This window comes from Nesoenas mayeri (genome assembly GCF_963082525.1).
Source record: "Nesoenas mayeri genome assembly, chromosome: 2".
Classification (NCBI taxonomy): domain Eukaryota; kingdom Metazoa; phylum Chordata; class Aves; order Columbiformes; family Columbidae; genus Nesoenas; species Nesoenas mayeri.
The window spans coordinates 78,813,378-78,829,076 of NC_137543.1; the positions used below are offsets into that span (position 1 = coordinate 78,813,378).

At 38.5% G+C, this 15,699-nt stretch overlaps 1 protein-coding gene across 1 annotated transcript in view; it reads left to right on the top strand.

Moving 5' to 3' along the window:
* TRIO (trio Rho guanine nucleotide exchange factor) overlaps positions 1-15,699 on the top strand; it is a 255,207-nt gene that overhangs the window by 140,467 nt on the left and 99,041 nt on the right. Inside the window, exons 16-20 of the mRNA XM_080338767.1 lie at positions 5,195-5,314; positions 6,746-6,937; positions 8,014-8,163; positions 9,567-9,681; positions 14,712-14,827. Coding sequence (XP_080194893.1) covers positions 5,195-5,314; positions 6,746-6,937; positions 8,014-8,163; positions 9,567-9,681; positions 14,712-14,827 — 693 coding nt within the window. The remainder of the gene's footprint in view (positions 1-5,194; positions 5,315-6,745; positions 6,938-8,013; positions 8,164-9,566; positions 9,682-14,711; positions 14,828-15,699) is intronic.

Sequence of the window (15,699 nt, forward strand, 5' to 3'; positions counted from 1 at the left end):
GCCTGACTGACACTGAAGCTCGAGTTTAGGTTTTTAAGAAAGCACTGGAAAAAATGAGTTTGTCTTATAATAAAGATGCAGGTAGTATCTTCTTCTAACCAGCTGCCTTTTCTTAGTAGACTGGGATTTAGGAGAAAAAATGGATTCTGTTTTATATTGCTTGAGCACATCTTTATAAAGTGGGATTTTATGTTGAATTAAATGCCGTAATAGGCATGAATTTTCAAACATAGACTAACATGTAGCTTGCAGAATGTTTGTGTAATACAAACTCCTTTTCCAGATTTTCATTGTACAGATTAACCTGCAATACTTCCCCAGCCTAAAAATTGAATGGAACTAAACCTGAAAGCTATATCGTCTCTAGGCTTTCTTTTGATCCCTTTTGGAACGCTTTGGGGATAGTAAATCTTAGTTTTGTGATTTCAGTTTGCTTTTCAGAATACCAAATCTCATTTTTAATTATTAGGAAGCATGATCTTCTCCTGTTTCCTCTGTACTGAGAAAAACTTAATAGCTCGGCAGGTCACAGCAGGTGCTTTACCTGAGAGTAAAATGACATGGTAAACCTTCTCTTCAGTCTGTTTTGCTTGTATTTTGTTGCCTAAAGCAATTAACATATGGTTTTCCAATTCAGTTACTGTGATTTTTCTGCCATATTTATTGTTGATGAACTGGGTATAAGCACACTTATTATGTAGATGGGATACTGTCTCTATTAACAAGGATTTTAACAAGATTTCAATTTGAATTTTCCCACCAAACTGACACTACTGCTGTTGTATTTTCACACATATATATATGTATATAAAATATTAAAAATATATAGCTTGTAGTCATGTGAAAAGGTTACACTGGAACACTGGAGGAATTTTTGTATAAGGTTCATCTCTCAGATTACTGTAATGGAGACCAGCAAACTTGTCTCCTGGTTTAGTTTTTTAGTCAAATACTTGCAAGGAATCTCTTCAGTACTAGGTAGAAAAACTTGGATGTTAATGAATGCTTATCAAATAAGCACAGAAAGCAAAAAAAACATCCAGTGTTTCATCTCCCTTTACTAGTATACCAGTTCTATTTTGTGACATTGAAGTTCTGTAGATCAAGCCTCAGGACTAGGGGGAAGCAGAAAGGCCAGAAGACAAACAGAGGTTTAAAGAAAACCTGCAAAGAATTTGCATGTCACCTTGATGTGTAATCAGTGCAGAAATGGCAAAACCACATAGAAGATTATGATATAGGGAAAGAGGATGCTTGCTGAAGTAACGTGGGGAAACACTACATGGAAAGGAAAATGTGACCATTTTATACAGGGCAGGGACATGTGAGTAGGTAGAGGCAGAGAGATAGTTGAGATAGTATCCATTTCATCAAGAACTCCACTTGCCTGTTTGCCAGACAAACTTTTTCTTTATCACCTAAAATATGGCTGCTGGATTACTTATTGCTGTGATAACTCCCATGTGCTCGCTTTATAGAATGAATGCTTTGATCTGCTTAACGTGCAGCATCTGCCTGGGTCAAAATCTCTGCCAAGCTCGCAGACCAATCCAGTTGGTTTTACTATACTCATTAGGTCTTTTCAGTTCAATCCTGTTTGCTGCTCTGATCATGGTATATGTTCTTGGATATATACCTGTGTTTTCATATGTGTACAACAATGTGCCCATACTTGTACCAAGTAAAAGCTTGTACCATCAAGAGTGTTCTCACATGCAGATCTTTTAGCTTGGTGCAAACACGGGGCTTGAGCTCTGATTCTCCCAAAATACTGCTCAGGAAGAGTATCCTGGCACTCTATATAGTACTGTATGGATATGGAAACGTAGCTAGGACAGGAGGCTGAAGCAAGTGTGTCTCATGATCGTGTTTAGTTGGAGTGAAAAAGCTGTCCAAGAAACTGATTTTAAATCCAGCATTTATCTATAAAACTACCTATTTGACCCTTTCAGGTGTCCCATATTCTTTCCTTTCCACAGTGTTGCTGATGGTTTTCTAGCCTGCTGAAGGCTGCAAGATAAAACGTGAGGTGTACGGTCCACCCAGACAGTGAGGTGATGAGAATGTGCCAACAAACACTGGAGAGCAGCAGCTTTGGAAGAGAAACAAGCTCCTTATTTAGTGGTGCTTATATTTTCTCCCCCTGAGTCAAAGCAGAGAGAAGGGAAAGCGCTGCTGGCAACTTCTCTTCTATGAGTTCCCACCAGGTTCTGCACCCTGACCTGCAACAAGCAGGAGGGCAAATCAGTGTGTTTGAAACAGCAAGTTCTGTGCTGTCTCTGCTCTGTATGATGAGATGCCATGTCGAGGAGCTTTGAACTGGCGCTGCTTAAGCATTCTCTGTCATTATCAATTCTCTGGAGAAGGCTTAAATGTGTTTCAACCCTAAAAAGGTGTGTTTTGTTGCACTATACCTGAAGAATTATTTTGCAATGTGGAGAGGGAGCTTAGAACTGCTTTTGTAAGACAAAGCAGAAATAAAAAAGGGATTTAAAATAATCTACCTCCCATGTTCTTACAGGCAAATTATTTCTTCCAAGAATAGTTTCTGTCTGCAGTCTGTTGGACTCATCTGGTTCCTTCAGAGTTTCCCTCTTTCTTGCTCCTGATGCTTACCTGGGCTTACTCTCTTGAGTTTTAACAACCCCCAGATGTCTTAACAACTTAGAAACTCCCAGCTCCTTTCATGGCCTCTTTCACATGCCCCCATGCTATGACCTGGAAGTGTCTCCTTGCAGCAGGAGAGGTTGTTGTAAGGCCAGAGCCTCACCCGTCCCTGCAAGGCCCCACCTGACCCAGTGCTTTCTCCCCAGAGAAGCAGAATGTTCACTCAGTTACATATGTGGGAGGTGCTGTCATGCCATATGTCTGCACTGCAGACTTTCTCTTTCCTACAGGCTTGCTGGATTTATACAGAAAAAATACAAATACATGCTATCAAGCAAAAACTACTACAACAACCAAACAAACCAGACAAAAAAAAACTTATCTGTTTGTTGTGCGGGCAGAAGTGGGAAGACTGCATTACTAATGCAATGATATTGCAGCCTGGATAAGTGGAAGACGGGATGAGATTGTGATGCAGATTTGAGGAAATGGATGTTGTGTCAAGATGGCTAGACCGGAGTTGCTTCAGGCTGTTTAAGACATATTAGAGTGTACTTTGGATGTAGAGCATATGTGCTTTTTGTTTTAAAGGATTTGTGTTTTAATAGGTCCTTTTCCTGGTTTCTTCCTGTGTCTTCAGTTTATGGCTGCAGACATGTCATCCTAATTCACTTAGTAATAACCCAGCACGGTAGCGTTAATGGTAGTGTACAGGTAGATCATTACATGAGAGTGTTTAGTGCTAAGAGGTAACTGTGATTTGGTAGTTAATATATTTATTACCAGTGGTTAAAGGTCTAAAATCACTTCGTAGGAAAATGCTAGGGAAGGTATGCTGAAGCTAGTTATTTTCAAATCAACTGAACCCAAAGGAACTCATCATAGAATACCTAGAAAACTGCCTGAAATCATGTCAGAGACATTGGTGCTTATCTTTTCCAAACTTCTGGACATTGGATGAGATTCTGGAGGCTCAAAAAGTGGGAAAGGATTAGCTAAGTGAGGATTATAGGTCAGCTAGTTTAACATAATTCCCAAGAAAAATATTGAAACAGATAGATTATTAAACCTGAACAATGATGAGGAGAGGAGAAAAGGCTAACATAGATTAATTAAGACTAACTTCCCTGGCTTTCCTGACCAAGGTAACAGGTCTTCTGTCTGTTAAAGGTTTTAAAATAGTTCAGTTCAGTCATATGAGACTACATTACCATGAATGATAACTTGCTGGAAAACCATACTCAGTAACAAAAGTTAAGAGACTCATTGGACTGGAAAACAGATTCCAACATTTAACAAAAAAGCTCTAGAAGTCTGTATTAGGATACTAGTTCATGTTGTCCATCAGAAAATCTATGTTAGAGATTATGCTTTTAAATTTGAAGATAAAGCCAAAAGAAGCTGGAAAAGGGATTTGAGTTCGTCAGAAGACATTGGATTACAGCTCAGAATTATCCTGATGTATGGGAGAATTCTGGTGCAAGGAGGATATGAATTTTATTAGTGACAAATACAGAGCATGATGTACTGACAGGAATAATCAGCTGAACAAATACAGCACAGGGGTAATTACTGGCTGGGCGGCAGTTCCACAGAAAAGTTGCACAGATGACAGTGAGTAACCTGAATTATGTCCAGCTTTACCCAGTATATGAAAGATTTTGACTGAAGTCATGGTTATCAACTGGAGAGATCTCGTAAAAGAACAGCGAGAAAAATAAGGTTGCAAACTCTGGTTAAAGAGAGAAGAGGAATCTAGAGGAGGGAATCAGGTAATGTTCATGATAGAGGAGAGAGAAAAACAAAGCTGAAGCTAAGAGGGAGAAAATGTTGTCTTTTATTTTGTTATTCCCCCGCTGTGTTGTTCACAGGAGAAATGAAATGAGCTGAAATTTAAGTGAGGGAGATTTGAGTGTTAGACATTAGAAAGAAGAGTTATGTTGATAAAAACCTCTGGTGAAAGTGCAGGATTGGAGTCTTGAGAAACTAACAAGGTACAGATCTTTTAAGAGAGGCCTTAAGGTTGTGTGTTCCTGCTGTTGGTCAGGAATGCACTAGGTGGCCTCCTGAGGCTTCTCCCTGCCCAGGGATTCTTCTGGTTTCAGTGGACGTCTTAAAGGTGACACATTCTGAAAACTGAAAGTCTTTAAGCAGCTAGAACACACTCAATGGTCACATTTTTCTCGACGTTAATATTCAAAATTATTTCCTTTTTAGTAATCTGCATGTCCTCAGTTTACATTACTGATGCTGCCTCTTAGGCAAATATTGCGGCTAACTTGTTCCAGTTTTCCAAGTGACAGAAATGCTATTCAGAAACACAACCTTTTTCAGTGTATAAACTGAAACCACAAGCATGTAGTAGTTGACTGAAAGATGTGGGTGGTCAGCTAAGGGAAATTAAAGTGAATATCATTCGCCTTGTTTATTGAACATGTAATTCACCATAAATATATAATTAATAATTTTTTTAGTGATCAATTCCAGTACTACATGTGACCCTAAATGTTTTTGTCCCTAGCAATGATGCTTTTCTTGCTGGTTGGTGGTGGAATTGTGTATTTCATGTTCTTCTCTTTTGTTACAGGTTTTGGGCTGGATCCGAAACGGAGAATCAATGTTAAATGCCGGGCTTATCACTGCCAGCTCTTTGCAGGAGGCAGAACAGTTACAGAGGGAGCATGAGCAGTTTCAACACGCAATAGAGGTAAAAGTGCCATTTGAGTGACTGTAGGCAAGAAGTCCTGTGTTACACTTCATGAGTCTGTAAATAGTACTGTTTGGTTCGCACTACAATATTTTGAGTTTAGGAAAAGCTGTTGAAATCATCTTGTGGCAAAGAGATAAAATCACTTACTTGGAAGGTGGGGTTTTTGTTCTTGTTCATTTTGCAGCTGCAATTCCAGGTGAACACGTCTTCTGAGAACCTTTTTGGATCTCTGTAAAGTGATAGCTGTTCACGGTAATTTTACTGGAAATGGTGTTTCCCTTTGTTAGAAAACAAACGTATAATGCTAATTGTTAAATTTAGGAGTAAATGGAACAGCAGACATCAGTTTTGTTTATTCTGGTATGATACTTTAATGCTTCCAGTAGGTTTCACTGTAATTTGTGTGTTGTGGTGTGTCCATCCTCCTGCCATGACTTCAAACTAAACTTATTGGATTTGTCATCTCTGCAAAAAATAGGCAGAGATCTTAAGATTTACTTAAATTCAGTATTATTAATGTATATGCACTTATTGAGGGACTTACGGTGATACTGATTGTATATAGAATACGTTTTTTAAGAACTTTTGTTGAAAGATTAATCAATATTATGATTACTTAAGAAAACTATTTTCAGAAGTACTTTGTCTTGCAGCAAATCTTTCACATTCATTTGCTATTTGGCGGAGTTGTATGCTTCCCCTCTGTTTTGTTCTTTCTGTTTTCAGTTTTCACTATATGTACCCTCATTTTGAGAGTTTTGGTAGCTTTTAAATATAAAATTCATGAGACATCTAGGTGTTGGTCAATTTAAGAATAAATTACTAGGAAGCTCAAATTCTGTGTTTTCTGGGTCATTCTGCTCTTGGATATAATCATAATTCTAGTTTGGGGTTCCAGATTTTAGGCAAGTATATGTTTACACAGAGAACTACAGTTTAAAATTTGCTTATAATGAATGGAGAGTTCTCTTGTATTGGCCTGCACACCTGCACCTTCATTTGCTCACTACTGGTGTGCAAAAGACTTCAGTAGAGCTGTGAGGAGAGTAATAGTAATAAAGCCACAATAAGATACATCCTTTCCATCTTCTTTTCCCTCACCATGAAGGGAAAGAAAATCAGGCTGAAATTGCGAATTCTAAGAGTGTACTGCAACACAGATATGCTAGCAAATGATGCTAAACAGTTGCTATTACTTACAAACGGCTAGTCGTTGATTTGATGATAAATCTCTACAGGATTTATTTCCTTTGTATTTGCATAGTGAAGTCATGCAGTGACTAATATTAGTCAGTTATTTTTAGTTGATGGGTGTTTGTGCATGTGTATAGAAGTGTCATTAACAGAGTGGAAATGTGAGCCTTTGAAGTCTTAAACAAAAGGAACTGAAGTGCTCCACTGAACTCCTGAATTTTCATCCATTGCCAGAAAACGCATCAAAGTGCCCTGCAAGTTCAGCAGAAGGCAGAGGCAATGCTGCAGGCTAATCACTATGACATGGATATGATCCGGGAGTGTGCAGAGAAGGTTGCTTCCCATTGGCAGCAACTGATGCTGAAGATGGAGGATCGTCTCAAGCTTGTGAATGCCTCTGTTGCCTTTTATAAAACTTCTGAACAGGTACAGAAATACTACGTGATCTGTGTTTGCCTTGGTTAATTCTCCAGTGTGGCATAAAACAGTATTACCTAAAAAGTGGTTGGCTATGTTTGATTATATCTACTAATTTGATAACAACTGCAGTTATACAAAAAATACAAGAAGTAAATCATCTTACCAGATTTAGATCAAATGTAAGGAAGAAATTTTTTACTATGAGGGTGGTGAGACACTAGAACATGTAGCCCAGAGAAATTACGGATGCCTCATCCCTGGAAGTACTCTAAGGCAGTTTGAACAAGGCTTTGATCTAGTGAAGGATGGTCCTGGCCATGCATGGAAGGGGACTTGGACTATAGATGATCTTTAAAGGTCCCTTCCAACCTAAACCATTTTATGATAGATGAATAGTAGACAAATTGTACTAACTACTAAGAGACTACAGTCTAACTGGTCTGGCTACACTTGATTCAGTTAGCAAACTTCAAAGAAGGTACATTACCAAAGTGCAGTGGTTGTTGGTGAGGCCTGAAATCATCTGCCACTTCTATCACGCTCCCCTTTAATATTCCTCAGATTGTGTTTCATCTCAAAAATGTTTTAAATGACTTTTTTTCAATTAAAAATAACAATGTACAACTGCTTAGTTGGATTTTTGCTTGTTCCAAAAAGTTTTACTTAAGCAAGTTACACAGAGGTTTTAATGGAAATACTTCAGATGTATAATTCTGGTTTTTGTGTGGTAGTCAGAGAAAAATCAGCTTCATCTGATTTGTCCATGGAACAGTTAGGGGGAAGGTTAGCAAGGTTGCTTCCTCTGCAGTCATAGATTAAGCCCATCCTGAACTACGCAGTCACAGAGGCAGAAGAAAAAAAAAGCTACTTTAGGGATAGGCTTCTAGAGCAATTCCATGTAAGTAAGCCAATGGTTGCAAACCTGTAGCCAGTTTGTTGCCTTCTTTTAAGTCCAAGTCAAAACATGTCACAAGCTAAGGTATATGTAAGGGATAGATTGGTTTCTCTGGTTTTTGGCTTGAGTTTTGAATTTTTGAATTTTACTGAATTTTATTTAAATTGGACTCTTTTTTTCCTGATAGGTGTGCAGTGTGCTGGAAAGCCTCGAGCAAGAATATAAGCGAGAAGAAGACTGGTGTGGAGGAGCAGACAAACTGGGTCCCAACTCTGAAACCGATCATGTTACTCCCATGATAAGCAAACACCTGGAACAGAAAGAGGCATTCCTAAAAGTAAGGTTTGCTCTTTTATTGTGGTCTTCTGTGTCTTGGCAAGCTTGCAGTCAAATACTCACTCCTAATAGTGCTGAAATGTATGTGAAAAGCAACAGTGCCCATTCAGATTTTACAGGTATGTCCCAAACTGCAAAGAAGTGGGAAGTGGCACGTTAACTGCTTCTGCCAGTGATGAGGAGAGTACTGTCAAGTGCATGAAGTTGTAGCCAGTTTTATAAATGTATTTCCTGTTGAACTTCAATAGATGTCAGGTCTTCCACTGTGACTGAAGAGGAATTGGGAATCACTGCTTTGAGCAACTGTCGGTCTAAAGAATACTTAAAGGCTGCTGCTTTGGAAGAGAAGTGACAGTTACATAGTAGTTATACTTGGACTACAGCAGAGTATGGGAGGAGCGAATTGCTAGACCAGCACCTGGGAGTAGTTGGGTTTGTGTCCACAGATAAATGAAAGGTTTTTGTTCCAACTAATGCCCTACTGAAGAAAGTTGTTTATCATACTGAATTAATATGTAACAGATGCTTGCAAGGCAGTGTAGCTAACTCTGTAACCAAAGGCTTTTTCCAGCATCACCTTGAAACACTACTAAGAGTATAATAATAATAATTATTATAAGCCTTTTTGTTCTCAGTGCACAGATGAGAACATTGAAAAACATATTAGCATAGCTCTAAGTATACTGTCAAATAGATTGTTCTGCAGCTGTCACGTGAGTTACCAATCTCTGTTTACCTATATGAGAAACGACTCAGTGTCTTTGTTACTGGATTGAACCATGCTACTGTTATCTAACCTTTTGAAGTGGCATTTCATGTTTTGCTTGTTAAAAATAAGGCAGCCAGCCCATATGTAGTACTTGGTGTACAGTAAGATGAAAAGGCAGCTGAGCTGAGTGTTGGCAATACAATGGTGAGAACTGAAAGCTCTCAAGGCCATGCCTTAATATTTTAAGGGAACGTCTTAATATTTTAGCACTTCTCCTTTCACTTCTGTGGAGTGTTTACTTTTTGTTTAAAGTACTGGTGGATGTTTTGGAATAAGCAGGTGAGTACATAAGCATGTGCACTCTGTTCATGCATTAAATGACTTCAAGTGGCACATGGCACATACACAAAACAAACTTCTCTGTGAGCTCTGAGTCATGCTGAAAGCTCTAGAGCAGGTAATTGCTTTTCAGGGTGTTCACATAAAAAGAATTAGCATTTTGGTTTGTCTTTGTACGAGTTGTGGGATTTTTGTTTGGTTTTTTTGTTTTTACTTGTAGAAGGATTTAACAAGCAACATTTTCAAAAGTTGGAGAAGGTGGGAAATGCACAAAAAGGGGTGAGGGAGGTCTTTTGTCTCTTTCTGGGTATATATTTGTACATCTTCAAATAAAGTAATACCATTGACTTTTCTAGGCTTGCACACTGGCTCGGAGAAATGCAGATGTCTTCCTGAAATACCTGCACAGGAATAGCGTAAACATGCCAGGGATGGTGACACACATCAAAGCACCTGAACAACAAGTCAAAAGTAAGGGGTTTCTTGTTCTTTTTTTCTCCAAAGAATGTGATCATCATGTGCTGTGGTGTGTGTGATGATGAGGGAGTGAAGCCAGCCCAAGTGGAAAGGGTTCTGTCAGGCTTAACAGGAAATAATTAAAATTGCTTGCACACTTTGAAAAAGCTGCCAGTCATCAAATTCTCTTATACCCAAATGAAGTTGCTTTGAATTTATTTATCTCCTGCTTACACTTAATCTTCTTGCAATTTGGGACTCAAATGTGCTGCTTTTGTTGAGAAAGTGAGATAGTAAACTTCCACATGATAATGTCTGGTCTGAAGCCAAATGGCAGCTGATCACTGTGAGCTTACACAGTGTGTTAGTGTGGTGCCTTCTTCAAGTTCTTTGGGTGTGCCAGCATGACACAATATAATGCCGTTGGGCCATTTCTATGGTTGCATTAGTATTTAGGAACTTCATGAAGTACAGGATAACTGACATCTTGTCTAAGATGTGTAGATAGGTAGTAGCTGAGGTGAGGCAGGAAAGAACTATTACATGGGGCTTGGCTTTTGCTGGTATTAGTTCAATGTAGCGCAGCTTTAAGGTGTAACCTGTACTGTGGGGAGTAGAGCAGAGGGAGGAATCCGCAGGGCTTTCATGGACAAAAGTACAGAAATTAATAAGGTATTTATAATGGATGGCGGGGGGGTAGCCAGGACAGAAATCAGAGAGATCCAGAAATAAATATTGCATTTTACTTATTTATTTGCCAGTCATATTATTCTCAATGTGTTTTGAAGCAGAACACTCAGGCCAAGCTACAGACTCAAAACCAGAGAAGTCTAATTGTCTAATTAATTGCTATTTGCAGCTACCCAGAGGGGCATTATGCAGAGGATGGAGCCAAACTCATAGGAACACAGCAATAGGACCAGAGGAAAAAGTTGCAGCAAGGAAAATTCTGCATGGATATAAGGAGGAAGTGTTACAGTGAGAGTGAAAAAGCACTGAGTAGAGCAGGTAGTCCAGAGAGGCAGTAGAATCTCCGCCCTTCAGAATTTTTAAAACTCAGTTGAACAAGGCCCTGAAAAACTTGGAAGATTGGAACACATGGCCTTCAGTGGTCACTTCCACTCTAAATTACGTGATGACTCTGTTAGAAAAGGACATGCTCACTGCTTTGCTTTACTATAATACAAGGGGAAAAGAAAGCTTGTGTTAAACTAACGCACGTAATCAGACAGGACTCAAATTGAAACTCTACCTGTGTTGAGTTTTTTGTATTGGAAAGATAATGTGGTATTGGCCATACTTTTCACTCTAAGAAAATAATTGGATTGTGTCAGTTGAAACTTTGAGCATGTAGAGCTAAGGCAAATGATTGTTTTTACTTCTATCCCCTAGGCATCACGATTTATAGAACTGTACAAGACAAAAATCTCAACACAAATGCTAGCAGTATCAGTAGCTGAATAAGTGTAACTGTCATTTGTTACTTAGTTCTCCTCTTAGTAGTAGACAAAGAAAACAAAGCAGAAGCAAGTAGGAAGTTGTAGCTACCACACAAAAATATTAGGGCTTTTAGACAAACTTCTTAAAAATTCAGTTTTGCAATCTGTGTAGAAACAGTCATTCTGAGGAAAGAGTAGAAAAGTTTCTGCTAATGTGTTTAAGAAAAATTTTTTGTCAGAACCATAGTGTTATGGATGTTCTGTGTACATGTAAAATCTTGGGTGAACGATACGTGCTTAAAAAGCAACAAAAATCCCCAAGCAGGAAAAAAACAAGCTATACGCTCTAGCACTTTTTCCCCCATGAGCCATGTAATATATCCTTCTGAGAATTAAAGATTAGTCAGGACTCTTTCCTTTTAGGTCTTAATAGTGTGGTGGTAGCTGGCCAAATGACATTAAAAGTTCACTCTGATCTTCCTGTTCAAATATGCATGTAAGGAAAAAAACCCAAACTCTTTTCATCTCTCTTTTAAATAGAGGAAAGAAAAGAGTGTTTATTTCATTTTGGTGAAATAGAGGCTACATGTGATCTGCTGGACCATTATGTGTGCATATGCAGGGGTATTCTTGAAAGAGCAACTGTGATCAGTATGTAGTATATAAATGAACACTTTAAAAACTTGAGTAACCCTTGAGTTTCTGCAGAAGTGCTGAATGTTTTTCGGACACCTCATTCAGTATCATATTTTGTCCTTATTCCCAGCTACAGATTATACCTACATTAAGACATTGGTTTTCTAGGTATCATAAAGTTTAGCTAAGCACATGCTTCATGGGAAACAGCAATCACAATGGTACTGAATTTTGAGAGGTGTCCTTCTGTCCCTTTACACCAGTGTAAATAATTTCCATTAACCTACAGTTAAGAGTATCAAAATACTGTATCAGACACCATTCCAAAGATTAATTTTAGGAAGGAGTTCCAGCCTGAAACTGTGCTATGTCAGGTGGATTCAGTGGGTGACAGTTGCTATAAGCTCAGAAATGAAGCATCTTAGTCTTTGCTTCCGCTGCCAATTTCATGTATGACTCTGCCGTGTATGGTACAAGCTGCAACTGAACGTAGTGCAGGAACTTGTCTAGCGGTGCTTATATTTTAAGATAGGTAGAGACTGCAGGATGCAAAGAGAGGGCGGAAAGCTCTCTGAGTCTGGGGAATAAACTGGAAGTTTAGGAAACAATCCTAAAAAAATGTTGGAATCAAAGAAAATAAAAACAGTGGGGACTGTAGTTCAGAAGGCTTGAGATAGATCTGCTCATCCAAATCTAGTATTAAACATTGATGTTTTGTAGCTTCCTTTGCATATTTTATAGAATAATTTTTCTTTTCCTTGTCAGTCCAAGAAATTAATGGTAGTAGCACAAACAGTGCCCAGCCAAGTATCTCTCACTGTCTTGCCATCTGTATCATGTCCTGGAAGAACAAATGCTGTTCCAGTTAGCTAAATTCACCTTACTTGCTCTTTGTCAGAACTACTTCACTCACATCATTATCAAGATGTCTTTTTATAGGGTGTGTCTGGTTGGGTGTATGCATTATATAATAATTGTGTACCCCTGCCCCCTAAAATATAGTATATATTTTGAACAAGCGTTTTGGAGGTGATGTGAGGCAGAAATAAAACTGAGAAAGCAGGCGAGGCTCATAGGAGATCAGCTCATGGCTTGGCTAAGGGACAGGTCAGCTGAGGTGGGAAGAAAACCTTGGCCACAGTGACCAGATTCCAACCAAGTGCAAGTTCTCGGTGATCTCAATGCTCTGTGGCAAGTGGGAATATGGTGCTTCCAAGGAGGAGGATGTTGGCAGAGATGTAGACAGGTTTCATAATCCTCAGGGAGGCTATGACAAGTGCTTGTAATTGGTCCCAGATCACTGACAGAGATAGAGATGCTTTTCCTCTCAGGCTCCCTTTATTTGAGCTTCTCTGTCAAACTGTTTCTTGGAGTTGTTAGTTGTTAGCTTTTGGGGTGTAAGGCATGGTGGACCTGCGCAGTGCAGCAGGGGAATGCAGAGGCCTTAAGAAGCCTTAAGGCCTGATAACCTCTGCTCATAATTATGGAAAATAGCCCGCTGTGGGTATAAGGTGAAAAGCAAGTAAAGCATTATTGTGAAGAATGAGGCCTTTTTGTGGTTTCTTCAGCATCTGGTAGGCCTCCCATTGGGTTTTGTGCACTCTGACAAAGTGACCTGGCAGAGACGTTGTATGTCCCATTCCTGTGTATTTCAGGTTGCCATCTGGGTTTGCGGCAGCTACAAACCCTGGTAGTACTGCTGTTCTGGAGGAAGCAGTGGCTGAAGCTCACTTCACAAGAAACTGCTAGTATTTCTTTGTTTGAAGAAAAACAATGTTAAAGAAGCAGAGTTCAGATAAAATCTTTTGCATATTGTGAGCATATTGTCTTTGCCATCCAGGAAGAATTTATAAGCCAGACATGTGGAATTGCAGGTTAACAGTTGAATTTGGATGCAACTTCTCAATGGCAGACAGTTTCTGATACTCAGGAATGGAATAGCAAGTTGTGGAGTTAATTATTTGATTACCTGGAAATTTTCTGAAGGCTCAATGAACACTTATATTTGAACAAGTCAGCTTACTCAATTATACTACTGTTGGTTTTGATTTATTTTTTTTTAAGGGGAATTACAAACTTAATAATTGTGTATTTTTTAATTACTTGTGTTTCTATACATTTAATGTCTGTTTATGTCACGTTTTTTCCTATAGTGACCTAGGGTTATGTATTTGCTCATGTGTATTAAATTATTAAAATATTTTATAAGAGACCAGAATATTCAGAAATTTTTTTTAATTGTGATTAATATGAGATGTCAAGCATGTGACCTTATTAATGTTTATAAATATATTAAAGGTGAGTGCCATGAGGATGGAGCTAGGCTCTTCTCATTGGCAAACAATGATAGGACAAGGGGCAATGGGATCAAGCTGGAACACAAGAGGTTCCACTTAAATTTGAGAAAAAACTTCTTCTCAGTAAGGGTGACAGAGCACTGGAACAGGCTGCCCAGGGGGGTTGTGGAGTCTCCTTCTCTGGAGACATTCAAGACCCACCTGGACATGTTCCTGTGCAACCTCACTTAGGCGTTCCTGCTCCAGCAGGGGGATTGGACTAGATGATCTTTTGAGGTCCCTTCCAATCCAGAACATACTGTGATACTGTGATACTGTGATGTAGTGATTACTTGTGCATGCTTGTTCTTTCTGAGAAACCCTGTCAAGAACTATCATTATCAGACTACATTTTCTATTCTAAGTAGTGGCAGTCCCTGTATGAAAAATATTTGAGAGAAAAAAGATGCATCTCTAGTTTTTAATTGCATCTCTCTAGTTTCTTTAACAAACATTTCTGTAAATTATGATGAAAGAGGAACACTGTGTTTCGTTAATATAAGGGAAAAGAGCAAAACAGAGTAACAGAAAGAGAAAGTGTATTGTAAATTCTACAATATAAAGTTCTTTATTCTGCTGCTTTTAATATGATATTCCAAAATGGTTTGTCATAAAACTATTTTCATTTCTTCAGATATCTTGAATGAACTCTTCCAGAGGGAGAACCGTGTGCTGCATTATTGGACCATGCGTAAAAGACGTCTTGATCAATGCCAACAGTATGTGGTGTTTGAAAGAAGTGCAAAACAGGTGAGGATTTTAAATAAAAATTCTCTTTAATGTGATCGAGATTGGACATACACCGACTTGTCCCACAATAGCAAATTTGCTATTGATTTAAATATTTCAATTGGCTGAAAGATCAGTGATTAAAATAGAAAGTCAGGTTATTTGCTTTTTCTTTAATACAAACCAGCTAAATCTGTTGAGACAATATGACTTTACTGCTGTACCTTAAAGGTAGTGTTTTGCTTCTGTCAGCTCGTTCTGGTACTGGCGTATCTCATTTCTGCGAGCTTGTGTATGACAAATTGTTCTGCTTGTTAACTTTTATACACACACCTAATTTGACCAGAGAAGTAACAGGCAGCAACATTTTTCTCAGATGTTGGGGGAAAAAAAACATCTAATTAAGTTGATTGGCGTTTCTAGAAAACTGACAAGTTGGATAATTCATGAAACAATAATAACTGAATGACTTTGGTTTTGCAAATCTGCATGTGCTTGGTTTTGTGATTTTCTTGCATGGTAGATCTACTTGTATTTTGTTGAATTTATCAGTCTGGAAAGAACTACTAAGTAACTACCACACACACAAAAATTCCCCTTCAGTAATCAAAACACAAGCCATAAAAATAAGGGGGTTCCAAAAATAAGGGGGTTCCAAGGCAGAATTAGTGACTGGAATGATCTGCAGTGGTTTTTACTTTTTTTTTTTTTTTTTTTTTTTTAAACTGTATATAGGACAAAGAAAGGAAGCTGTCTCTTCCTGTTCTTCAGAAAAGGACACAATTGCCCATAGTGTGACATATAGTTAGATCTACTGTAAAGAACTCAAAAAACTAATTTTTTATTTCTTTCTGACAGCCAATGTAGACAGAGGCTTAAATCCTAGTGGTCTG